Genomic DNA, 27,982 nt, shown 5'->3' with positions numbered 1-27,982 from the left:
CCTCATCTATAAGAGGCATAGTCTCATCAGTACTTGGTCGTCCTACTGAGAGCAGCTGAAACGTGTCCTGTTCCGCAGCCATCCCGGAGAGGCACACTGTGTCGAGAGGGAACAACAGTAACTCATCTAGTGTGATGATTTCTGGGGACTTCAGCTCCTTTGTTGAGAACCAGCAGGGCGAAGAGCTCTTTTATGCCCCAGTAGGGCTTTACCGGGTAATTCTGAGGGCAGAGTGGCTGCATGCAGATGTTCAAATTCTGGCTGTACTACCTACAGATGTGTGACCTTGAACTAGTTCCCTAACCTCAGGGATCCCATCTGGAAATGGGTTAATCACATCCCACCCCCCCTTGCAGGGCTGTGCTGCCTGTTAAATTAGGTCTCCTGTGTTGAGCAGCTAGCTCGGCTCCTGGACACAGCCCGGGGCCACCCGAGGGCTGATTTGGGCAGGGAGGAGCTCAACGATCCCTTCTGTAGGTGGATTTCTTGCCAGTCTTCCTGCCCCCCTTCCTAGCTCTTTCTGAGCGTAGCTTTTTCTGGATCAGCCTGGGTTAAGGACATTCCACTTTGTCTCCGGTTGCAGGGAAACCACGTGGCCATCTGTGATGTTGGTGACCAAGCGCAAGCCTGGGTCAGGAAGCTGTCTGTGCTTCAGGAAATCCGGCTGGTGAGGCCCCCAGCCCTGGGAGGAGGCAAAGCCTTGCTGCCCTTTGCCTTGCATCTGCCAACTCCCTGTTCCCACCTGGGGTGCGGGTGGCCTTCACCCCAAAGGGCAATGGTGGGAAGCTGCTTCCCTTAACTTGGCCCATGACCCCCACCCCCCAAGAGCCCAGACTTTAGACCTCAGACCCTTATGCCTGACCCAGGCACCTGCATCCTGGGAGCTCTCCTAGCCTGTTCTTTGCCTTTAATTCTTCCTGGCCTTAATTCTGCCTCTTCATTCTTTGTGTCTGTATCTGTCTCCCTTGAAGCTGGTCCTTGCAGGGGAGTCAGGTTCATGGGGTCCACTTCAGTTAATCCCCATTACTTTGGGGGACTTTGATCATTCCTCTGGTTTATTTGCTGGAGGCAGACTGTCTGGATTTACCTCCCAGCTCTGCCACTATTAAGTTGTATGATCTTTAACACATTAATTTATCTTTTGAGCATCAGTTTCCTCATCTGTAAAATGGGAGCAGTCATAGTTCTTATCTCACAGGGTCTTTGTGAAAAATAGCTGAAAGTGTGTAAAGCACACAGCATTGTCCCTAGGGCAGAAGGCACATTATAATCACAAGCTATTATTACCATTATTATTTTCAGATGTATGAATTAAGGCATGAAAACATTGTTCCCATCTTTGGTATCTGCACAGAATCACCCAACATCTGCATTGTCACCCAATATTGCAAAAGAGGAAGCCTTAAGGTAAGTAAAATAGTAAATCTTATCTCAGGTTTGATTAGCGGCAGCTAATAAAGAAGCTTATCAATGCTTTTGCCCCTTCTTCGAAGAACAGTTCCTCTCTGGTTTAATTTCAAGACCTGAATTATCTTGCTGGGCTGCCTGTAGGGAATTAAATTAGCAGCGCAGTTGCCAAGTGTCTGGTCTCTTTGTTCTGGGAAATTGTCTGAGCTTGGTTTCATCTCCTAAGATGTCATATCTACGTCTGAATTGTGTTCCTGGGCCCATCTTTCCTGTGGTATGTGACCACCAGCTTTATGTCAGGAACAAGGAAGTATCTGTAAAACTCAAGACTGCGTAACTTTCTCCATATTGAGTCAGGTTATGGTTTCTTCCAAGCAGAGTTCCGGTTACTAGATGTAGAGTTCTCTGCCTCAGGTTGTATCATTTCTGCTCAACATCATCCAAAGCATTAGAATCAAATCCACTGAACCCGCGAAGATCACTGTGCTTTTGGTTGAGTTACTGGTGATGTTTCAAGTAATTGTGTTTTCTAGGATGTTTTGAGAAACTCAGGCAATGAAATTGATTGGATATTCAAGCTCTCATTTGCATATGACAGAGTCAACGTATCACATAAACCTGTGTAAAGACAAATGCTATTAGTGTTTCTTTTTTTTTAGAGGGAAGGATTTATTTATTTGTTTGTTTGTTTGTTTGTTTATTTTTGGCTGTGTTGGGTCTTCATTTCTGTGCGAGGGCTTTCTCTAGTTGCAGCAAGCGGGGGCCACTCTTCATCGCGGTGCGCGGGCCTCTCACTATCGTGGCCTCTCTTGTTGCGGGGCACAGGCTCCAGACGCACAGGCTCAGTAGTTGTGGCACACGGGCCTAGTTGCTCTGCGGCATGTAGGATCTTCCCAGGCCAGGGCTCGAACCCGAGTCCCCTGCATTGGCAGGCAGATTCTCAACCTCTGCACCACCAGGGAAGCCCCTATTAGTGTTCTTGAGGGGACCAAGGTAATGACCTGGGAATGGGTCCTGGTGGGGAAGTCACTCACTCTGACACATGGCAGCAGGACAAGGCTGGTTGTCATCTGTCAATCAACAGTCCATCCATCAATCAACATTCCCATCCATCAACTGACAGACTCCTATGGGCAAGACCCTGCCTGGGTGCTGTGAGGGATACGTGGGTGAAATGTAAACTCTGCCCTCCTAGGTTTTAGGGCCAGTGACGCCTTGAATGACTGTGGCAAGTTACTTCCCCGCTGATGGTAACGGCAGATGCGGTGAGCTTAGAGAGAGCAGCTGGAGTTTAGCCCAGGCTGAGGAGAGCATCCTCCGAATGCTGGTCCACACTGACATGGCCCACCCGGTTCATTTCCCATGTGTGAAATAGGGATAATAATAGAGCTACCTTACATTTTGTTGTGAGAATAAAGTAAATTAATATACACAAAGGGCTAGAAAGTATCTGAGCCAAAATAAGTACCAAATATATTTTAGCTATTATTGTTGTTATTATTACTCAGCCTCCACGTAGGTTTAATGGATGAGGTTGGCCTGATTAACATCGAAGGAGTTTTCTTCCTCAAGAATTTGATTGCTCTTTGTGTGTAAGGAGCTGAGTCTTAATGGCCCTGTTAAGCTTTGACTTCCCAGGCCTTAGTGGGAAGCCAGTGTATTGTTACCAGGAGAGGTAAACAAACAGAAACCTCTCTGTGACTGGTTTCCGTGGGCCACCGCTCATTATTTCAGTAAAACTTTATTGAGTGTCTGTTAACGGTTTGTCGTACTCTGGGCACTTTCATATGAAGACAAGGACTTGTTTCCATCTTTGAATGGCTTAAAATTAAGCTAGAGAAAAAAAAATTAAAAAGTCATGAAGTGTACGTACCAAATTATTTAAGTGGCAGTGGAATGGTTATAAGATAGGAGGATCTGATTGTCATCCTCTCCTCCTCTGGGCTCCTCTCTCTTTCCCCTCACCCACTTTCCCTCCCTTCCCACCAAGCCCAGGGAAGTGCTCTAGTCTCTGGTGATCTGTCTCCCACCCAATCAAAACAGTTGGCATCATTTATATTGGATGTAAAGAGAAAGCTATTAAGTTCTCACCATGGTGTGAATGACTAGTAGATTTAGCCTTTTCAGTGGAGGCATTTGGCTTTCAAGAAGAATTGACTCCATATATATGTGTTAGCAAATACCGTATGCTAACTCATATATATGGAATCTAAAAAAAAAAAAAAAAGAATTGATTCTGAAGAACCTAGGGGCAGGACAGGAATAAAGACGCAGACATAGAGAATGGACTTGAGGACACAGGGAGTGGGAAAGGTAAGGTGGGACGAAGTGAGAGAGTGGCATGGACATATATACACTACCAAATGTAAAATAGATAGCTAGTGGGAAGCAGCCGCATAGCACAGGGAGATCAGCTCAGTGCTTTGTGACCACCTAGAGGGGTGGGATAGGGAGGGTGGGAGATGCAAGAGGGAGGGGATATGGGGATATATGTATATGTATAGCTGATTCACTTTGTTATACAGCAGAAACTAACACACCATTGTAAAGCAATTATACTCCAATAAAGAAAAAAAAAAAAAGAATTGACTCGAAGGATTCTCTGGAGAAATGCTGGGGTGGGTGCGAATGACACTTTGAAGGGGAAAAATCTCCCTGGTGGTCATCAGCTATTCTAGGTCACTGAATCTATCCTCCACTCCACGCCAGGACAGAGGACAGCTTGACACCTTGCTTTGGTAGGCTTGCTGTCTCCTGAAATGGAGTGTACACATTCTGGGATCCTGTAAGGAAGTTGCAATGCCAACCTTCCCTGAAAGGGGACTAAGAGTAAGAGAAGAGTCCCTACAGCATTTTGGAGCTCTGGCATGGGTGACTTTGAAGCGAACCCGGGCACTGGGCCAAGCTCTGTGGGTCAGATTGCGCTTTTGGCCATCACATACCAATCACAAGAACAATTCCTGTCCCGATATCTATTTGATCAGAACCTCCTCTATGCGAGGTAGCAGGGAGATTCTGAGATGCCACAGACTTTTCAAAATAGCAGATGTATGTTGATTCAGCACCTAATTGGGTCAAACCCTATTCTAGGCATGGTGGGCACAGAGGAATAAGTCTTATTGTCCTGTCCCCAAGGAATTGAACCCAGTGGGGCCAGCTTGGGAAGGAGCTTTGGAGAGTATAATACTCGTCTTGTGTTAGGGAGGGGCCTTTGTTTCTAAGTGAGAGAAGTCTTGATAGATTAAGAGGATGAAGGACAGTTTGGCATGCAAGTTGTATTGGGGATTTAAACCCTGGCTCTGCCATGTACTGACCAGGTGACCTTAACTACTCTGACCCCTAGTGTCCCTGTGTATAAAATAAAGATAACAATAGTACCTGCCTCATAGGGTTGCTGTGAGGACTAAGGTATGTAAATTGCTTAGCACCATGTCTACGCCATAACAGGTATCTAGTAAATGTTAATTGTTAGTATTAGCAGGAGTAGAGTATTACTATTATCCCAGATAACCCAATTTCTAGTACTAAAAACCACACACTTTCTTATTTATTCCCCCAACAATCTTACAGGATAAGCCTGCACTGTCCAAATATGGTACCACCAGCCACATGTGACTACTGAACACTGACCCTGTGGCTAGTCCAAATTGAGATGTGCTATAAGTATAAAATCCATGACAGCTTTTGAAGATTAAGAAAAAAAAGGAATGTAAAATATCTCACTAATACTTTCGTGTTGATTACATGTTGAAATAAGATTTTTAATACATTGGGTTATATAAAATATATTATTAAAAGTAATCTCACCTGTTGAACTAAAAATTAAACATTACACATGTGCTTACATTGTACTTCTATTGGACAGTGCTCTTAATAATTAACAATTAGCTCCATTGTTAATTTATCCTGAACTCCAATATTAATAGTACGAATTCTTACTCCCTTTTCAAAAGGGGAAAAAAAAGAGGCTTAGTGAGGTGAAGTAACCAGCCCAACTGGTAAGAGGCTGATTGGGACTTGCAGCCAGTCTGTCTCCCAAAGCTGAATTCTTTCCTCCCTGGAAGTACCAGAGAGCACAGATGTGGGATCCAGAGGTAGGAGCCCTGTGGACCAGCCTCAACTTTCCAGCAGGAAAATAAATGTAGCTTCAGACACGTAGGTAATAGAACTACCAAAAGTGTAGGAAACCTGACACGTCAATGGTGAGCCTCTCATGGTTCTATTTGTTCTCAGACAACAGAATACATAAAGTCAGACATTTCCATCAAGGTAGAAAAATATAATAGACCAAAACAAAGAGATGTGTGCCATCTCTTGGAGAGGACTACATTCCTAGGATTCCAAGCATCCCGAAACATGTTATTTTTGTCCTAATGGAAGGAGCTCCGCTAATATACCTGGATGTCAGGGGTGGTCAGCAGCGACCAGAATGTAGAATGTCTCATGCCGGGGGTGGGCCTGGCACTAGCAAGGGCAGGGACAGTCGTGTGTGTCAGGGAGAGTCCTGTGGAATGGAAAGGTCTCTGTGAGGTCAGAGAGAACTCTGGCTTGGACACAGGTCTCCCCAGATTTCAAGACCAGACCTCTCAGCCTGTTGGAACCTCGCTGGAAACATTCCAGAGGGAGCCCCACCCAGGCCCTTCCTGTCTGGTTAAGTGAGTTGTGTTTCTAAAATGTGATTCAGCTTTGTCATCTCAAAAAACAAATAAGCAGATTGATAAAGGAACACGGCCTCCTGATTTTTTAGGGGCTGAGGTGGGTGTGGTGTACCCACTGTCCTGAATGTTTCCTTATTGCTTTCTGTATTAGCCTGTATTTCTAATGCAATATTAGCTCAGGGTTCTTGCTAAAGCTGACAGTGATTCAGCCTGTCGTCACTGCTGGAGGAAGAGGTGAGTCCCAGAGCTGGTGCCCAGGAGGCCCAAGGACCTGGTCCCTGGGTGCAATAGTCCATTCAGGGGCCCTCCTCACATTCCTCCTTGTTGGGCACCGAGGGCCGGTGACTTCTCGTAACCACGCTGTGTGACTCAAGCTGGACTTGTGATTCATTTAACTTGGCAATGGTGCCAGAAGAATAGGTATGCTTTTACCTACCCTCTTCCTCCTCCACCTTTCTCTTACAGCCACCCAGGGCACCAGAAACAGTAAAACTAGTGGTTTAGAAGTGGCTGGGCTTCAAAGGCGACTGGACCTGGGTTTGTCTCCCAGCTCTGTCCGCACTCCCTGGGAGCAGTTTAAAACGCTGAGTTCCTTCATTGTGAGAGATCCCCACCCCCCTGCCCTCATCTCCTTGCTAAATAAGAATCATCACTGCCTTGAGGACGGAGCTCCCTCAGCCAGCCTTCAGATTAAGCCCTCTTCCTCCATTCTGATCACTCACCTCTGCACGCAGGCTTGTTTTGTGTGAGAGGTAATCTGCAGCTAGTATAGGTTCTTATATCTGGGCCCTAGCATTGATATAGTCTTTTTAAGCTCCCCAGGTGATTTTAATGTGCAACCAAGGCTGGGAACAATTGACAAGGACAGGTCTTCTCAGACTAATACGCACACGCATCTCCTGGGGATCGGGTTAAAATGCACGGTCTGATCCAGTAGGTCTGGGCAGTGCCTGAGATTCTGCATGTCTGCCAAGCTCCCAGGTGATTCTGCTGGTCCCTGGGACATCTTTCAAGTAGCAGGCGTCTAAGGCAGACCCATTTCACGGATGGTGAAATCGAGGCCCCCAGGTGATTTGTTTGAAGAGACTGGTAAAGTCTAGACTTGAACACGTCTTCTGACTCCAGAGTTTGTTCTGTCCTCTTTATAAATAATAGTGCTTCATGACTGCATACAAATAATTGATGTAACCTCTTAAGAACACAGTGAATGACATGAGAACTTTTCAATGTTCCTCATTTCATTGCCTCTCCCTGTGAAGTGCTCAAACAGGACCCTTAAGTGCATGTAATAAATATAATATTCTATTATTATAGAACCATTATATGTAGATAGTAATAGAATATAACCCACAATATGTAGGTAATAAAATAATATTTTTAATTGCATAGTGTTGTTTCTAGATTGTTGGTATCCTTTATTATATTCATACAAATTTTTCATTATAATTTGTAGCAGTCTTTACTTTGTGTCAGGCACCACGTCTGGTGGTTCGCATGTATTATTACATTTAATCTCCACAGCCACCCTGAGAGGGATTATCGTCATCTCCATTTTGACAAGAAGCGTGAGGCTTACAGGGAAAAGTAACTTGCCCTCTACTGTGTGGTAGAGCTGGGATTTGAACCCAGGAGAGTCTGACCACGAGGCTACATTTATTTTAAGCTGACCTTGCCTTTGTGGCTCCACGTGGAGGGGCCAGAAATAGTTTTCTCCTTTTTGGGTGTTCCTGCCCAGGGTGACCCCCTGGGCGAGGGGCTGTGTTAGTGGCTCTTGAACAAATGAACGTGAAGATGGGCATGTCTCCCACCATGGGTCTGTCTGTCTGTTTCTGTCCATCTGCCTCTGTGTCTCTGTTTCTTCCAGCAGCGTCCGCTGGCACCTGCTCTGATTCATTTGCTCATTTCCACTCTTCAGGGCTTGCTGTTCCTCCACAGGAGCCCACTGGGATCCCTTGGCAACCTGAAGCCTTCCAACTGCCTGGTGGACAGACAGATGCAGGTGACGCTGTCAGGATTTGGGCTGTGGGGACTCAAATATGGCCAGACGTACAGAACATATAACGAGAGAACGACGGACCGCTCGGGTAACCGTTGGCAGATCTTGCACCCACTAGCTGTCGGGAGAGGGGTAAAGGGCTCCTTATCCCACCTCTGCTTTCCGATGCTCATGTGCATGGGTACCTGCAGGTGGGCCTTCCTCTGGGGCTGATGGTATGTGGTTATTCCGGTCACCCAAGGAGATGAGAAAAAAATAATCCCCACGAGTGGCATGAGTCCATGGTGGGATGTCTGAGTTAGGAGACTAGTTCTCACCCTGGCTTAGCTGGGTGATCTGAAGTGAGTCACTGCCCTTCTCTTCAGTCCTCTGTGTCTCCTCGCGTCTTCATCCTGTGTTCTCAGTGGAGAAGGCACGACCTGCCAGGCACCTTACACATGATGAGCTCAGTAGTTCTCCAACCTCTCCGCGCTCCGGTATCACTTGAGAAGCTTTAAAAAATATGCAAGGGGCTGGGTCCCACCCTATGCCAACTGAATCAGAATTTATGAAGAAGGGGTCTGGCCATCTGTATTTTATTTATTTATTTGTTTGTTTGTTTGCTTATTTATTTGGCTGCACTGGGTCTTAGTTGCAGCATGCGGACTCTCAGTTGAGGCATGCGAGCTCTTAGTTGCGGCGTGCATGTGGGATCTAGTTCCCTGACCAGGGATCGAACCTGGGCCCCCTGCATTGGGAGCGTGGAATCTTAGCCACCGGACCACCAGCGAAGTCCTCGTATTGTTTTCTAAAAGCCTCTCAAGTGATTCTGATGGGCATCTCAAGATCAGACCCACCACCCGGAGTCCAACCCTCCTTCACATGTGCGCGAATTGAGACTCTACGACTCTTCCTACTTGTCCAAGTTACTGAACACTCCTGAGTCTCACCTTGCACTGTCCTGGGCCCTGGTGAGCCCAGTGGCCTCCACCTTGACTGCCTGTCTCTGAAGCAGCACACCCCCAGCAGCTTTGCTGTGTGCACATGGCGCGGTTTCTATAATATGGGGGCAGGATGGTATCTTGCAGAGAAAGGCAAAAAGGGGAAATTTTGAAAACCTGCTAGCACTTCTATCTCCCCATCCCCCAATATATTTTCTTTTCATGATTATAACCTATAATGATATAAACCTATAAACCTCACTGCCAAAGAAATGTAGGTTTATAAAATATCCAGAATACATACATCTGTAGAGACAGAATGCAGATTAGTGGTTGGCAGGAGATGGGTGGTGGGGGAAATGGGGATAAACTGCTTAATGGGCTCAAGGTTTTACTTTGGGGTGTTAGAAATGTTTTGGAACTAGGTAGAGGTGGTGGTTGTACAATATTGCCAGTGTACTAAAGGCCACTGGATTGTTCGCTTTCAAGTGGTTAGTTTTATGTTCTATGAATTGTTAAATTATTTTTTTACTGTAGGCAATACAGAAAGGGAAAAGGAAAAGGAAAGCCACCTGTAATTGCACAGTTGTGAGTTAACTGCTGCTAACATGTTAGTGCAGAATCATTTTGATTATTTCCTCCGTATTCACACACACGGACCCCCAAGTGTGTGAATATGGAGAAAGTCTAGAACCATCAGGGCTGACTTCTCAGGGGCTGGAGGCTTTCACTGCTCCTGTGCTTCCCTGAGAAAAAAGGAGCGGCTTTTCCAGTTCTGCCTGGCAGCTCTGACGTTTGACATCCTCGGCTTTGCAGAGCTCTGCTGGACGGCTCCCAGAGGTGCCCCCGTCGGGCACCCTGAAGGGAGATGTTTACAGCTTTGCCATCCTGATGAGGGAGATGATCCACCACCAGGACCACGAACATTTTGATGATCAAAACCTGGCACCAGAGGATAAAGCTGGGAGAGACTCCTTGGCCGGCTTTGGTCATTCGGGCTAGCTTTTAAGTGCTTGTTTTTACTGTTTTGTTAAATGTTTATTAATTTAGAATCTATTCCATTCTTATTTTTTATTTTTAACATTCATATATATTTTTTAAAGAATTAGAAGACATATTGCAGTTTGGTTACCAAAAAAAAAAAAAAAAATCAAGAAACTCAGAACTATATAATTTATTCAATAAGAGCAGCCAGAGCAATTCTGTTAGAAAATGAGTCAGATTGTGTCACTTCTCTACTCAAAATCATCCCTTGACTTCCCATTTGGGGAGTGAAAACTAAGTCCTTACAATAGCCTGCAAGATCACTGGAGGCCTCTGATGGAGCCTCTATGACTTATATTAGTGTCCTAGGGCTGCCGTAACAAACGACCCCAAGCCTGCTGGCTTGAAACAACAGAAATTTATTCTCTCACAGTTCTAGAGGCTAGAAGTCCAAAATCAAGGTTCGGCAGGTCTGAGCTCCCTCTAGAAGCTCTAGGGAAGATCCATTCTTTGCCTCTTCCAAGGTCGCTGCCCCAGCGTCCCTGGGTTTGTGGCCATGTAAGTCTATGTAGAACCATCTTCACATTGCTGCCTTCTCTGTATAGATCTCTTCTGTATGTCTCCCATGAGGACACTTGTCCTTGGATTAGGACCCACCCAGATAACCCAAGAAGATCTCCTCAACCTGAGATAATTATATTTGCAAAGACCCTTTTTTTCAAATAAGGTCACATTCACAGATCCTGCAGATTAGGACATGGACATATCTCTTTGGGGACCATTCAGCCCACTGCACCCTTCTAATCCTGCCTCCCATGCCTTGCTCCTCTCAGTCACACTGGCCACCTCTATGTGCCTCCAAAGTGCCAGACACACTCCCACCCCAGAGCCTTTGCACATGCTGTGCCCTCTCTCTGGGCTTCTCTTACCTCATATTCGTATATGTAAATTTGCCTCATTCTTTCTTAAGGACTACAAAATTTGTCATTGTAAGGCTATGTCATATATTATTGATTGATAGACATTTTTGTGACTGTTTTCTATTTTTTTTAGTTCCAAATTGCTGCGATGAGCAGTCTTGTATCTTTGTGGGCATGTGTGAATGTTTCTTCAGGATAGATTTCTGTTCATGAAATTGAAGAGGTAAATGTATTTTAAACATATTTAAAATTTTTGATAAATGGTGTCCAATTTTCTACTTACAAAGGATATACTCAGGTTTGGTTTTTTTGGTTTTTTGGCCAGGTTGTCTCTTAACACATTCCATGAGGGAATTAAGGGCAAAAGCAATGGGAGGTGAAGCAAAATTTGATCAAAATTGATAAGAAAATGTATAGCAGCTGTAACCCCCTGGCACTTTTATTTTCCGCTTTGGCTGCACATTGGAATTTCCTGGGAAACTTTAAAAACTGCTGAGGCCTGGATCTCAGACTCAAGAGAATCTGATGTCACTGGTTTGGGGTATGGCCTGGGCATCCGGGTTTTTAAAGTTCCCCAGGTGATTCTAACATACAGTTCAGGTTGAGAACCACTATCTTGGAGAGAGGAGAGGGATGTGTGTGTGTGTGTGTGTGTGTGTGTCTATGTAAACCCAGCCCACCTTTCTCTCTTGATTTTTTTCCTGTTATTTCTTCTTTATTGCCTTGCCTACCATTTCTAGCCCATCCCCAGTGGCCTATCCCAAGTCTCATCTTTCGATCATCATGCATTCCCTGGAGACTTTTTCAAGTCAGGAGGCTTTCTGAGTGTGCTAGTTGCTTTGAAAGCAGATTCTGATTCTAATTTGTGGCTAAATGAAGCAGACATGAGACTCATCCTAAAAGGTTAATCTCAAACCCAGGGGCATCTGAATTTGGAACCCAGCAGCGAGACAGATCTTCCCTCCACTGAACCCAGGCAGGAGCCCATCTACACTTGCTAAGCTCGGCTGCCATATGATTGTGCCAGCTGGGGTGGGGAAAGGGTGGGAACGCTGTGGACCATCAGTATATTTTCCCCTCATGGTAGTCCTCTGCTCACCAGGGTAAATGAGAGCTGGTCACAGGGGACGATGGGTACACAGGACCACAACAAGGAAGAGTAAAATGTGCACCTAATTTATGGAGAAACACACCCTTCCATTAACTTCTCATACACCCCTGCCAACAATCCTGGTGCTGGAAACAGTACGGATTCTCTGCGCACACTAGACCAATGGTTCTCAAACGTGTTAGGGGGCAACAGAATCACCTGGAGGGCTTGTTAAAACAGAATTGTTGGGTCCCATCCTCAGGGCTCCTGACTCAGTAGATCTGGGGTCAGGCCTGAGAATTTGCTTTTCTATCAAGATCCCAGGTGATGTTGAAGATCCCCAGTCTGCAAAGCACTGGCCTAGCGTGGTCCCTGGACCAGTAGGAGTAGATCATCTGGGAACCTGTTAGAAAATCAAATTTCAGGCCTTACTGCAGACCTTCTGAACTGCAAACTGGGGGTGGGGGTGGGGTGAGGCGTGGGCCCAGGGTCTGTGTTTTAATTAGCTCCCCAGGTGATTCTGATGCCCACTAATGTTTGAGACTTGATTTCCCCTCTTCCTATACTGTCCTCGTAAGAAAGAGGTCACGATGTGAAATCTTCCCCTAAGGACGGGGGTTTTTGCTCCACCACCTTGAATGGAGAGATATCTACATAAATTATTTGGAATTTATTTCTACAGGTTTGTCTATTCTCTCCCATTTATTTATCCATTCAATTACCTATTATATTTCATTTATGATATTTATATATAATTTATTATATTATATAGCTATTTTATATTTTGAGTTATAATCTAATACTTCTTTATTTATTTCGTGGCTCAAATTGTTTTATCTTGGACCATTTAATTTCAGTTGGCTTCTGTGTACTTTCACATACACCCATTGCAGTGTTTTGTTTTGTGCTTCCTTAGTTTCTGGTAGTATAAGATGCTTTAGCCTCATCTTGTATTTTCCCTGCTCCAATACTAGAATCAGCTGTTTAAGAAGCCCTGGCTCCTGTATTGGAGAATGAATACCTGGACACTAGATGCGCTTGATGCTGCTGGGCTGCTGTTGCTTCTAGCCCCCCCTCATGGACAGAACAAGATAATAGGTGTGTATATACTAAGCCATATGTATACACACATTCATATCTCTATCTACCCATCTGTATCTGTATTAAGCTAAACACGGGTTCATAGTGACATCTCCAATGTCGTTATCACATGGTTCATTTACTTTAGTCTCTGCCCATCACTTATCCATAACCTCCCTTTCCAACAGCGAGAACCCTGGCTCCCACCATCTGCCATCCATTTACTTATTTGTTCAATCCCAGTATTTGCGTACAGTAGTTTCAGAGTTCTTCATCTGTACCCCCCTGAGAGGCGATTCTACCAACTGGAGTATAGTGGTTTTGAGTAGTTCCTTTTGACTTTAGTCTCACCATCTCTAGTTGTTTCAGAAGTTACTTACGTCGGCACTTTACCCCCATCCCCTTCGATGAGATTAGGTCACACATTTGTAAAACAGATTCTTTTGTCACAGTCTGCATTCTGTCTTGCAGTTGTCCAGTCTCCCAACTTATATTTTTTTAATTTGCTTTCTTTAAGGTTCACTCTTTGTGCTGTAAAGTCCTATGGCTTTTGGCAAATATGTAGTGCCATGATCCACCAATGCAATATTGTGCAGAATAATTTTATGACCCTAAAAAAAATCCCCGGTGCTTCCCCTAATCAACTTCTTCTCCTCCCCAAACTCCTGGCAGCCTCTGAGTTATTTTCTGTCTCCATAATTTTGCCTTTCCTAGAATGTCATATAAACAGAATCATACAGTATGTAGCCTTTTCAGACTGGCTTCTTATACTTAGTAATACATTTAAGATTCATTCATTTTGTTACACCACAGTGTTTTTTTTTTACCAAAACACATATACATTGTTCTCAAAATATTATTTCCTCCACAAAACCTGGTTAAGCAGAATGTTTAATAAATGTCAGTAGAAGCCAATGAGGAAGTGAAAGAAAGTAGGTTTACAAAGTGGGACACAAAGGTGGGACATAGTAGTTAACATTTATTGTTTGTTAAAATAACTTTTATGTAACATTTTATATGGAATGCAAATTGCGTAAAGCATACTTTGCGGATTTCTAATACCAAATGCTTATACACTTCTGAAATCACATGGAGATATGCTTCATTTCAAGAAAAGTTCTATTAGAAAAAATCTTAATCAAAAAACAGATTAATTAAGGTGTGCTTATGTGTTTTACATTAGGAGTCCTCATTTTCCAGGAGGATTCCTAATATTTCTTGTAAAATATTCAGATTTCTCTGAAATTCTAATCTGTTCAGCTTACTTAAAAACTCAATTTACAAATTTAAAAACATGTCTGTTTAAAGTGAAGTGTACTAAATGGCACAAAGCTCAGACATTTAGCTACCTAAACCCCAAATGGATTTCAGAAATCATCAGCCGGATCAAGGACCCCAGGGCATCAGTGCCACTTTGACCTTCCCTGTCAGAAGAGAAGGGAAATGAAAAGATGGTGGTCATGGTGAAGGCATGTTTGGATGAAACTCAGAGAAAAGCCCCACTTTCCCTTCCATCAAGAAAATGTTATAGGAAGCCAGTCCCAGAGGGTGAGTTAGATGTGCAGCAGACGTTTTCTCCTAATTATTTAACCATTAGAATTTTAAAACTATATGACTATGATTGCTTCTGTGTGCTTCTCTCCCTCCCTCCCTCCCTTCTTCCCTTCCTCCCTCCCTTCTTCCCTTCCTCCCTCCCTCTCTCCTTCCCTTCTTTCCTCCCTCCCTTCCTTCCTTCCTTCCTTCCTTCCCTCCCTTTCTTCTTTCATCATATACTCACTCAGTGCCTACCATACACAAAGCACTGTGCTACATGCTGGTTGAAGTCGAGTTGTAAAAATTCTTCCTTTATTTCATAAATGATACAAAAATGGATCAGACATTAGTGCTTTCGTTGCCCTCCTTTGTCCATTCCAGATACCACTTATCAATCAAGGCTCTTATTCCCAAGGAATTTTGACGTGGCCTCGGAATCTTTTTCAAACCAACATTCCAGGGGTTATGACTAATCCATTGGGATTGGACTGTGGGAAAAAAATTATTCACGAACCTTAGAGTAGGCTATTGATTTAAATTATTCATGCCTCTTGAACAATTTTCTGAGTAGTAGCTTCACATCAGGTTAAATGGTGTCATCTTTTGACCCATTGAATGTAAGAAGGCACAGCCATTTAGACGTAGCTTGAGTTGATAGAAGGCCCGGGCTGGGAGTCAGGCATCTCCTCTTAATTTGTCCATTTCACTGTACATTCTTAACACAACAGCCCTGTATTCTGCATTTTCCACATCCAAATAGTTTTAAATAGTAGGTCTCAGGTCAGTCAATACTTTTTACTTAGAAAATAGGGTTCCCAATGTTAAGGTAAGAAGTCCATTTCCTATGTGAGCCTCAGTCTCCTCATCTAAAAGATGAGAAACTTAAACGATTTCTCTGAAGACTCTTCTAAAACAAGAGCCTATAGGATCTAGAAATGCCCCTTACATCTGTCATCTGAAAAGAAAACATCTGGTGTTGCCGTCTGAAAAGAAAAGAATGACCCATCCTGAAATGTACATTTCTGCATGACGATGACGATTGGCATGGAGCATGTTGGGAAGTGGGGGTGATGGGGAGGGCAGTGAAGGCTACTGTTGTTGAGTGTCCACTGGGTACCAGACACAGCCTTAGTACTCATTATCTCCCTGAATCTTCAGAATGACCCGGTGAGGTATGTATTATTATCCTCATTTCCCAGATGAAGAAACTGAGGCTCAGAGGGTGCAGCTCAAGATCACAGGGCTGGCAAAGGACAGGCTCTGTCCTGCCGGGCGGCCTTTTGGCCATTGTCATTTCACTGCTGTCCATTGGCAACCCTTAAGTAGGAAACCTTAAGGGCGAGACATGTTGTCTTGGAATGTATACTTGGATGTTGTGCTCCACTGTGGCCCTGAAGTTCTTGGAAAAAGACTTAAATCTCTGGGTTCTTTTAAAGCCACGTGAATGTACTAGACAGTATGGTGAGCAAGCTGAAAGTGTACAACCATCACCTGGAGGAGGTGGTGGAAGAGAGGACCAACTAGTCGATGGCCGAGAAGAGGAAAGTGGATCAGCTTCTGTCCACAATGCTGCCCAGGTATTCCAAAGTAGCAGGCGCCTTGACAAACCAGGAAGCAACACGATCGCTATTTAAGGAGACCCCACATGGAGAGACTATTTCCTGTGTTCTTTTTCTAAGAGAATGTTGGGCTCTTCTAAAAAGCGTCAAGCATTTTGTGTGTAATTCGGTACATCTTGTAAAGGGACATAGAGGCAAGGCCCTGGAATCCACAGGAATTAGAGAATGCAGGTCTGTAGAAGATGGACTATAGGGGATGCAGCAAGAGGAAGGGACCACTAGATGGCGCTCTAGTTCCAGGAGTCCAATTAATTACTACCCTCAGTATATTCAGATTCTATGTCTGCCCAAATGCTTTGCACAGTACAATAGGCACCAGTAACTTCAGATTCAAAACTTGCTTATTTTTGGCTCTGTTATCACCTGTGAACTCTCTAAACACTTAGCAGAGCATCTGCTGTTAAAATTCCGGCACCCTTCTTATGTGTCTTGACCAAGAAATGGGGTTGGGGATTTGAATGCGTCAATGTGAGATTGGTTGATAGAAGCAGAAATGTTAATTTGTGGATCGATGAATGTTTACATTTGCTTCCACATCTGCAGACTGAGTCTTTAAAATCAAATTCTATAACCAATAGGGGCAAATGAAATTCCCTCAGGGAGAAAATCTTTTTGAAAAGGCATTTATGTGAACTGCTTCTCACCCCTCCCTGAATTTATACCCACCAATTCAAATATCTCTTTAGAGAAAATGCAGGCAGAGAAATGGGTGTCAAAAGAATCCCTCTAGATGATGGATTTTTGTTACCCCAAAATCTAACCCACCGAAGAAAAAGATCTACCAGGGAGACTTTGTAGGCGTCTATAGGAGACAAGATGAATGATACTGTTCAAAAATGATCCTATTCTCTGGTTTCAGCTTCATCGGAGAACAACGCATAGCTGGAAGAGCCGTGGAACCAGAGCATTTTGAGTCCATGACAATCTTTTTCTCTGACATTGTTGGATTCACACAACTCTGTTCTCTCAGCTCCCCGCTGCAACTTGTGCAGCTCCTTAATGACCTGTACAGTTTATTTGATCACATCATTGAAACTTATGATGTGTATAAGGTGAGATGCCTGGTTCCTGGGTTGTGGAGACACACATGACCCTTGTAGGCTGTCTCTGGGCATGAGTGAGGATTAATCCAGCCCTAGACCTCAGCCAGGAGGAAGGCTCTATTTCGGGCTGGCAGTCTATCTCAATTCATGGCAGAAACTCAATATTTGATTCCTGTTTGTTTTCTTGGAAAAGGGCTTGATTCATCACAGATGTAGGTGCTTGTCAAGAATCATCAGTTGTTCCCTCTGTTTCCTTCCATTATTTTATCTCACAGTAAACACATTTCTAAAACAGGCATTGACCTTCTTCTGGCTAATTCCTCCAGTTCCCTCCTGAATATATTTTTTCCACATTCAGAGAGGTTCACATTTACTCTCCTTTAAAGATTGTCTTTGGATCTGGCGTTAAGTCTCACTTCTGTTACTGTGATCCTTAGCAATTCAGGTGAAGATAGACCCCCAAGCTTAGACTATCAGACTCACGGCTAAAGGTCAGACAGCAACCACCCGCCTAGTGCTACACTGGGGATGTATGAACAGGGTCACCTAGAGTGAAAAATGAATTTTGCAGGGGAGGAGAACAAAATAATAATTTGACTTCATTCACTGGTGGTGATCATGAGGCCACTTCATGTGTTTTCTGACTGTTCAGATGGGGCCAGATCATGACTCCAAGGTACCCATGTTCACACATACCTGGTGGGCAGCCACTAGTTCACCAGCTCTGACCGTGATCGCAGGGCTCTGCCTGTGGTCCTGGAATCGGGAAGGCTTGGGACAGTGTAATCATGTCCCCTGGCAACACATCCTCAATGGTTATCCCCCCAAGTTCCTCAAAGTTGTTGCCTGTGTTCAAGAACAGAAGGAAGGATGGTACAGATAATCACAAAGAGCAGATCACATTCAGCCAACAAAAATGGAAGCCGCGCTGCTTAGACGAGCCTCCTCTGGGATTTCCTCTTAGTGTTTTCTTCTTAGCTACGTTTTGCATGAACTAATACTAAAATCAGTTTATATTGCTAAGGGATGTGCCCATGGTGGGGAGAGGTAGCCTAGAAGCAGTTAGACTTGTGTACTTATTGGCTTTGGGTAATTTTAGGGTCACCAGGAAGCAGACGTGGTCTGATTGCCTGGCTAAGGCCTGAAATTCCACATTTCCCACATCATCTTTGGATTCTGATGAAAAGCAAATGTATCTGGAAGGGGCTGTAACTTTATGCTTACACTTGTCATTTATTCTCTGTTGTGAATGAAGGATCTGAAAGATGATTTTATTAGGAGGGTTGGGGAAAAAGAGGACAGATCAGGCAGGTACATACATTTATACATATTTTGTATAATATAAGCATATGTATAATTGTATCTAAGAGCCCTTGCATGGAGTGAAGACAGTTCAGCTTGCATAAGATGGATTGCACTTGATGGATCCATGTGATCCTTCAAGATCTACTCCATCAGTATATTGCTGCCTGTCTAACTGGTTTTGAACTAGGGTTGGGGAAATATAATCACCAGCACTCTCAGATTTCAGAGAAGAAAGCAGAGACTGTGGGGAAGAGGGTGAGGGAAGGAAGACTTTGTAGGAGCCAGGACAAGAGTAGGAACTTGAGGAAATGCTGGGACTTGGATGGAATGAAGGTCAGGGAGTACGACCCTTCAAAGGATGGGGCCTCAAACAGGATCAGTCATGAGGGGCCTTGTCTCTGACCCCGCCGTCACCCCCAGCCTCCCTCATGACGAACACAAGGCCACTTTCTTGCTTTATTTTCAGGTTGAAACCATTGGAGATGCATACGTGGTGTCTAGCGGACTTCCCATCGGAATGGTACCCAAAACGTGGACGAGGTTGCCACGATGTCCTTGCACTTCCTCAGTGCCACCATCCACTTCCAGATTGGGCACATGCCTGAGGAAAAGCTTAAGCTCTGGATTGGCCTCCATACAGGTAGACAGCACTAAGGGCAGGTGGCCTTGTGGTCCAGATACAGCAGCAGGTAGTTCTAAATTCACATCCTAGGTCTGAGGCTTAATTTAGGAACCCTGAAATCATATGGTAGCATCTGCAGGGGAAAGAAAAGATTGAATTCTCTTTGCATGTATATTTCTAGTTAGTCAGATTGCTTGGTAACAACAAGGACAAACAAAGACTCCAAGGTGTTGAACCCAAATTAGGAGGAGCCCCCAAACCAGGACAGTTATTTTGGGCTGCTTTCCCTCCATGCCTCTGCATCAAATGCCCTTTGATCTGTTCTGTTTTTTTCAAACTCATGGGCTTGTGACTTGTGCGGAAGTGACCTGTACTTGGTTTAATGCCATTCTGTTACTGTCTTGAAATTCTTGATAATTTTTGAATGGAAGATCCCTTATTGTCGTTTGAGACTGGGCCCTGCAGATTATGTAGCCAGACCTGCTCCTACTTATTCTCCACAGCTTAGCTAAAATAAAACCTGACTCCTAACCAGGATGAATTACTCCCATGTCTGTGCCACTGATGCTTTGTTTACATCTCCAGTGCATGAATAACACTGTCATTAATTTCTGTCTTAGTCAGTTTGGTTGTTATAACAAACTACCTTAGACTGGATGGCTTAAACAGCACACATTTATGTCAGTTCTGGGGGCTGGAAAGCCTAAGGTCAGGATTCTACTATGGTGGATTCTGGGGAAGCCCTCTTCCCAGCTTGCAGAGGGCTGCCTTCTGGCTACGTCCTCACGGTGGAGGAAGAGAGAGAGCTCTCGTGTCTCTTTCTCTTCTTATAAGGGCCCTGATCCCATCATAAGAGCCCTGCCTCTCACGACCTCCTCTAAACCTAATTACTAACTAAAGGCCCCATCTCCTAATACCATCATATTGAGGTTAGAGCTTCAACATGTGAATTGTGGTGGGACACAAGAACATTCAACCCATAACAGTTGATTATGTTGCTTTCCACCAAAAGTCTGTGGGTTCTGTAGTTTGCCTCGTTGTAAACCCTGAGGTCTATTTCAAGCTTTGCCCCCAGAGGGTAGTTCACGAATATTTATTGAATTGCTTTTGTTGACCTGATTTGCACTGTGGAGTCCCACACTTGGGAAATGCAGACTGGTCATGCCCCTCTGTCCTTCCCTTTGCAGGTCCCATGGTGGCTGGCGTGGTAGGAATCACCATGCCCAGATACTGTCTGTTTGGAGACACTGTGAACATGGCATCCAGAATGGAAAGTAGCAGTTTGCGTGGGTATCGTTTACAGCACTTTGCAAACACACGATCGCTGCCCCTCCGGTCCCCTATCTTTAACCAGAGAGTATTTTTAGAAGATCCATTTGCATTTTGTCTACTCTTTTTCCATCTGGAGGATAAGATCATTATCCACTTCAGACAACACTGGTCACAAGCTTTGTAGATTGGTTTTTGCACTGTGTTCTCGATGGAGCCATGTAAACACACATGACATCTCCTTCCAAGACTTTCCATCCTAAACAGTCAGGTACACATATAGTAAGATCATTTAAATGAGAGCAGGAGTTGGCAAACTTTTTCTAAACAGGGCCAGACAGTAAATATTTTAGGCTTTGGGGGCTATAGTCTCTGCTGCAACTATGTAACTGCTGTTGTTGTGTGAAAGCAGCAATTTGCAACATGTAAATGTTGGGTGTGTTTATGTTCCAATAAAACTTTATTTTGCAAACACAGGTGGTGGGCAGGATTTGGCCTGTAGGTAGTAATGTGCCAACCCTGCTGTATAGTTTTGGCGATGCCAAAGAAATCTATGGCCAGGAACTCCCGGGGACATCAAATTCTTTTGCATTACAATAATTTTATTGTATTGATTATTACTAGACACATATATGCCATTTATCAGCTGAGACATTTATCAGCTGGAAAAAATAATTACTCAGTGATTTAAGTTTTGAAAAGTTTTGGTTAACATTCTTTTGAATTTGTAAATCTTCCACAGTATATAAAAACACACAAAAAATCTTTTCCCCTCTGATTACTTTGTTGTCTAAGTTAATCAACTGAGTCTCAAATCCAGATTTAAACGTCTCTCTTAGCTTGTAAGTAAAGAGTTGAAGGACAAAATATGAAGTTAGAAATGCTGATGTAGGCTCCAAACCTGACTTTAGCTGCAGTTCTGGTTACAAAGGACATTTTCAGTGGTATATTCCAGCTCTTGTACTATCCCAGGGAGCCTGAGGACCCCAGCTGCCCTCATCCATCAGGAACACCAACTTGCATATGGACCCAGTTCTGTCTTCTGTTTCTAAACCGAATGTATTAAAGCTTGAGCGACACCCAGCAGCACCTGAGCAATGCCTGGATGTTTGGGGGTCCCAGTCCACGTGTCCTAGACGTGAGAGAGGTTGTCTGTGATTTGCTTAGTGAGAGGTGCTGGCGGTCCAAGAACTTGAGCCGTGTGTGTAGCGTTCCCTCCCCACAGCAGCCCTTGCCCCACTGACATCCATATGAAATTCACAACCAAGGTGATGACTAGGGTAAAACTGGTTTCTGGCAGCTCTCCGGATTCAGGTCTCTCACAGCACTGCAGGCGCCCTGCTGGCGTTGGGAGGATGTGATTTGCAAAAGACTGCATTCCAGTCAAGGTAAGACCAGAGCAAATGCGTGCCCACCCCACCACCCCGCCCCATTTGGGTCCCTGAAGGAGATATTGAGGAACTTAGATGGGATGAGTGAACCTCCATGCCGTGGTTCGTGGAGACCATGAAGGTCCATGTGGAGGCTCTCATGACTGTGAGGTTATCTTCCTCCAAAGAGGACTGTACAATTCCCTTAAATGGTCAAACACGGAATCTGTGACTTTGGCTCCAACCTAGACAAACCTCTTGTGTGATGCCTCCTTTCTCTTTGCTACCCTGGTCTCCTGGCTTCTGCTTGAACACCCCAGTCTAGTCTCCCACAAAAGCAACAGCAAATATAAGCCCAGGAATTATAATGTCCACATTCTTCTATTTCCCTTCTCCTGAGTCTAAAATGTCCAGGTAGAGAGGATGGAAGCCCATTGGTTTGGGGGTACTTGGACCTCATCTCTACACATTTAAATACCTCTTCCCTTTCTCTCTGCCTTCCTTTCCATCCTGGCTCCCTGTCCATCACTGAAACGTACCATGATACCGTCTCCTCTTTCTGATAAGCATTGCCCTTTCTGGGGGTGGTGGTGGTACTCCTCTTGAGATGGTCTCAAGAGCATCTTGGAGATGTTCACAGTGGGAGTGGTGAGCAGTTACTATGACATTGGGAGTTTGAGTGGGTGTCAGGGTCCAGGGAAAGAAGTGAAAGGGAGGAGGTACCTTCAATTCCACAGTTTGCTAAGTCTGGCTCTGGCATGATGTATTTCATCAACGGACTTCAGGTAGGAGGAAGATTTTTCTAGATGTCAGCAGTGTAGACCTAGCTTTGAATCCTGTCCCACTTGTTCCTAGCTGTCTCATTTGGGGGCTTAGTTTTATCATCTGTAAAATGGGAATGGTGATAATACTGCTCTCAAAGGGTGGCTGTGAGGATTAGTTGTGAACCTGTATGTGAGGTGTTTCACTTGGTGCGCTACACATAGTAAGAGCTCAGTAGATTTTATTATTATTTTAAAAAGATTTTCTTTGCAACGGACTTTAGCCTCCACTGGCCCTCAGCCCATAGACCGTCGCTGACTGTCCATCTAGGCTGATCAGCAAAGTCCAAGGATATGACCACGATTTCATCTACAATGAAGCTTTTCCCTCACCAAGGCATCTCCTGCCTTGTTGAGGTTCTGGCTACAAACAACGTTCTCAGGAAGCGAGTAAGGGCGACCTGAGTTGTCTGCTGAGGGACCACACTTGACAGGCAAGCTCTCCTGCTCTGTGATTCACCAGCTCTCCTTTGCTTCCCACAGGGCAAAGGAGAACAAACAACCTTCTGGTTGAAGGGCAAAGAAGGCTTCACTATTCCACTCCTCGAATTTCCTGAGGATGAAGCTAAAGTCCCAGGGATCTTCTGAGGTGAGTATTTTCTTCAAAGGTGTTTGTGGGGTCCCAGGAAAGTCCATGGGGTGTCTTAAATATCCCATTCAGGGGTTGTAGTTCCGGGGTATTGAGTCAGTCTCCCAGTAGGGGGAGCCATCTAGCTGGCCTCCTCCGTCCACCCTGGAGTCCTGTGGCCTAGAGCAAAGGTGGAGACGGACGAGCTGGATACAGTGAACTCATTTCCTGGGAGACCAGGGCTGCCGCTCCCAGACCGGCCAGTGAGCCTGCCTCCTGCCAGAGGTTTCCAGCCCATTAGCTTGCGAATTTGCAGTGAATCCAATTTCACCCTGGGAAAGGGGAAAGCTGGAGAATGAAGCCTGGGGCCAGGGACCTGCCTTTCTTTGCAAACTGCCTGCTCCCTAACCTTTAGTGTTTATTATCTTTATCAGCTAATCGGCCTGCAAGGACATAGAAGCCCACAGCAGAAGGCATCTCAGGAATGTTTTCAGGGGCTAAAGCTCTAACTGAGGGGTGAATCGCTGAAATCCAGCAGGTTCAGGCCATCCCAGGCAGGCAGAACCCCTGCAGTCAGTGGCTGGAAGGCCTGGCCCTGAGCTCTCACTTCCTGTGAGCACTGCAGCTTCCAAATGGATCATGTCCCATTCTCAATTTATTGCTTAATTTCTTTCTTATCCATCCGCAGGACTCTTCTTCTGCCCAGAGGTGGGCAGCTGAATTCTGGGAACTTCACAGACTCCATTTTCTATGACACGATTCCATTTTCATCTTATTTATGTATTTATTTTTGGCTGCATTGGGTCTTCGTTGCTGTGTGCAGGCTTTCTCTAGTTGTGGCGAGCGGGGGCTACTCTTCATTGAGGTGCACGGGCTTCTCATTGGGGTGGCTTCTCTTGTTGCGGAGCATGAGCTCTAGGTGCGTGGGCTTTGGTAGTTGTGGCATGTGGGCTCAGTAGTTGTGGCTCACGGGCTCTAGAGCGCAGGCTCAGTAGTTGTGGCGCACAGGCTTAGTTGCTCCACGGCATGTGGGATCTTCCCAGACCAGGGCTCGAACCCGTGTCCCCTGCATTGGCAGGCGGATTCTTAACCACTGGACCACCAGGGAAGTCCCAAGGATTGAGAGTTTTTGACTGATGCTTGGAAGGAGGGAAGGTAGAGGCATTTTTATGAAGGGACAGGGGAGTTACCTTAGCATGGAGACAGTGGGCCAAAAGTTATCTTCTCATGTCTCATATCTTCTTCCCTTGTTTGGGATCAGGGCTTCTGGGTGCTAAGCACTTTGTTCCATTATGAAAGGGAACAAGGCAACTTCTGCTATGGGGTCTCTTAGAGAGATTGGCCAGTTCCCACCGACCTATCCATCTATCCATCCATCCATCCATCCATGCATCTTTATGAACATTTCATTAATTCAAAGAGCATTTATTGAGTACTTACTCTGTGCCAGGTACCACATTGGGGGACACAAGAAAATATGAAACTTTCTATGATGTTTAGTTCTCAGTTTAGCTGGAGAGAGGAAACATAGTAGTAATGCAACATATTGAGGACTAACAGGTATGTACAAAAGAGCAGAAGTAACTGAGAAATCCAGTACTGTTACATTGAAAGAGAATTAGAAAATAACACACAGATGTAGGGATGGGGTGGGATATGACAATCAAATATCATTATCCCATCTTTGTATCTGTACGGAGTGTGTGTGTTTGTTCCCTTCCAGCCCTAGCCCACATGCTTACACAGTTATGTTCATATAAGAAAAACTTTGTTACTTCTGCCTTTTTCATCAAACATTGTAACATAAACATCTGGCATCCAGTCACACACATGCACATAGAACATATATACACATGTGCCTACATATAAACATTCACATACACACATGCGCATGTATACATACACATGTATGCACATATACATATATACATGCACATATACACATATACTGAGTATATACAGACAGCAATCTCTCTATATCTATCTCTCTACAGCTATAGCTATAGCTGTATCTATCAATTGGTAGAGATTTATGTGCCTGTGTATACTCAGTATATATGTGTGTGTATATATCCATGTCTCTCTATATATTTTGTTTGAATTACTCAAGTTTAGAGAGAGAGAGAGAGAGACAGAGAGAAGATGTCTTTAGGGTTCATAATTAGGAATTTTGATAAGAGCACTTTCCTAAAATCTATATTCAGGGTTTTTTTCTATGTCAACCAAAGATACCTAAGGGAGAAAGTACCCTTTCCTCCTTCTCTAAATGTCTGTTTTATGTTTAGCACTAATGGGAATTTGCAAGAGAGATTGTTTGGAGAGTGACTTTCTCTTAATTCCTTAGTAGAGAGGTTGTGAGACATGAAACATGCAACCAAACATCATGGGGCTGTTAACTTTGAGTTGAAGCACATGCCGTTGCTGGTGACAGACATGAGGGCCTTAGAGACAGGGATGACCACAAAAACTTTTCCCCCAGACATTAATCATACAAAATGGCTCTGCCTCCTTGCCGAGGAACACAATACTGGAATTTTTGAAATGCAATTGTAGGATAAAATGATTGAAAGCCTGTGAAATATATGTGAATTTAAGAAGCTCTAGTTGTAGAAACCAGTGGGAGGGTTGAAGAATTGGCTACCAACATGATATATTTACACTGTAAGCTATAGTCATAGGTTATTTATTTTAAGGCATTTTATTTATTCCATAGCACCACCAAGAGATACAAGATCATTAAACATTATGATAAAACAAAGCAAAACTAACACAACTTTGTTTTACTCTGACAGCCAAGGATTTATGATTATGGCTGTGAGTATGCTATTTAAGAGTTTTTGACTAGAACCAATGAAATATGTCTTCTGTCCTTCCTGACTACAAAAATTCTGAATTTATAGGAAGAAGAGATCCCAAACTGGTTGGAGCACCAGCTTTGAGACCAGTTTCAGCTACAAGTCATTTTAATCTAGCCTATTATTGCTAAACATGCACTCTGTGTCTCCAGAGATTTGAGAACTAGCTTAATTTCTGAGTTCATTAACACAGTTGTAAAAGAACCATCAAACTACAGATCTCAAAATTTCTCAAATACATTAAATACAGAGATACAAACTGACGTGTTTTCCAATGATAAGCCCGCTAATTGAGTCTATACCAGACAAAGAACAGAATTTAAAGCTCAGGCTTTTCCTAGCACATCTCAGCTTCTAGCCTCAAACCGGGGTCCTCAGTGCATTTTCAGGGATCTGCCAATTCTCTACCAGGACCGCTTCTTTCCGTTTTTGTTTGCTTGACCGTGTAAATCATTACTCTCAACATATTCTGGATCACTGGGGTGGCAGTGCTCTCAGCATGAGAAACCACGTGATTTCACTGGCCATTTGTCTTCATTTTATTTGCATTTGTGTTTCCGATTTTTTGTTGGTTCCATTCGGATGGTCGTAGGTTACTGAGACAAAAAAAAGATATGGGCTTGAATGTTGAAGTAAAGTCTAAATGAGGTCAGACCATTCTCTACAAATGAAGATTTCTTAGCAGAGCGAATAGAAATAGTGAGAGCCTTGGGCATCACAAGTAGGATGGGGTTGCCAAGCTGCAGAGAACCTGTCGTGGCAGTCCCTCTGAAGCATGTTACAAGTAGCAGTTTCATTTAGGCAATGCCATATTATCATGGTCAATGAATGCTAATGTGAGTTTTACTCTTTTTGTAGCTTGAGTCCTATTCAATTTGTAATTTTCTTTTGATCTTAGACATATATATCAGCTATAAAAATAAGGAGTGTACACCTATATAATGTTTATACATATTTAAGAAAACTTATAATAAAACACCAGTTGGGTTAGCACTCACTGGGGGCTCTCAAGAATCATTTTCCTTTATATTATTCAGGTTTGAGCAAACGAATGTTTTCTACTCTGATTCCCACCTCATCATTTGAAAGATTAGAACCCCCGCCTGGTGGCTCAGCTCTGGTCCTCAGATAGGAATTGCACAGCCTCAATGACAAAGGCTCCTTCGGCAGAGTTGGTTGTTCCTGTGCATTCTGTCCTCAGCACTGACTTTGTGCTTATGCCCTACCTTCTCCTCAAAATGCTCAGCTGCGCTTGGTTGGGTGTGCTAGTCTTTTAAAATTAGAATAGCTTTCAAAGGAGTCCGCTGCAGTCTCGACTTGACTTATGGGGAAAGGAGACTCCTCCGCCGGCTGCAGGGGAGGGACGGCAGAATCTAAGAGCCACAGGAAGTCACAAGAGGAAGTGGGGCACCGAAGAAAAACAATCACTGGAATTCACGAAAATCACTGGAACACATATTTGGCAAAGCGCTGTTCTCTGCTCCCCAACAATACGGTCTTCTGTTTGTTCTTTTTGGCAGCACACTAAATGTGAGTTTGTCATTGACAGAGGAGATGGTCTTGGGTGGAGGAGCTGCAGCTGCCTGCCTGGCTCTCCCTTAGAACACAGCACAAACCCCCAGCATCACGATGAGGTGATAGAGAACATCTGTGGACCAGACAGGAAAGGAGACAGTTCGACAAGGAGCAAGGAGAACTCGACAAAAGAGTCAACTCAACATAACTGAGTCAACTCAAGGACGTTAAGTAGGTTTTCATAAAACTCTGCACATTTTGTACATAGTCATTTTGTTCATCCTCTGGGGTTTGCATAGCTCACTTTCATCAGTACAAAGAACCCAGCAGATAAGCCTAGGATAGGGACCTCTGACAGATGGGAACCTGAACTTCGATAATACAGTGACGGTGCGTTTCACTGTAGA

At 44.2% G+C, this 27,982-nt stretch overlaps 1 protein-coding gene across 3 annotated transcripts in view; it reads right to left on the bottom strand.

Annotated features, from left to right (window-relative positions):
* Positions 1–11,557: 11,557 nt before the first annotated feature.
* TECTB (tectorin beta) overlaps positions 11,558–27,982 on the bottom strand; it is a 36,209-nt gene continuing 19,784 nt past the window's right edge. For 2 of the 3 annotated variants that reach the window (XM_082408455.1, XM_082408456.1), the window contains one exon: positions 11,558–27,708. In XM_082408455.1, coding sequence (XP_082264581.1) covers positions 27,659–27,708 — 50 coding nt within the window. In that variant the 3' untranslated portion in view covers positions 11,558–27,658. The remainder of the gene's footprint in view (positions 27,709–27,982) is intronic. The other variant, XM_082408454.1, reaches the window with a different exon arrangement.

This window comes from Balaenoptera borealis, assembly GCF_965194805.1.
Source record: "Balaenoptera borealis genome assembly, chromosome: 10".
Classification (NCBI taxonomy): Eukaryota; Metazoa; Chordata; class Mammalia; order Artiodactyla; family Balaenopteridae; genus Balaenoptera; species Balaenoptera borealis.
This window is presented reverse-complemented; position numbering and strand designations above follow the sequence as displayed.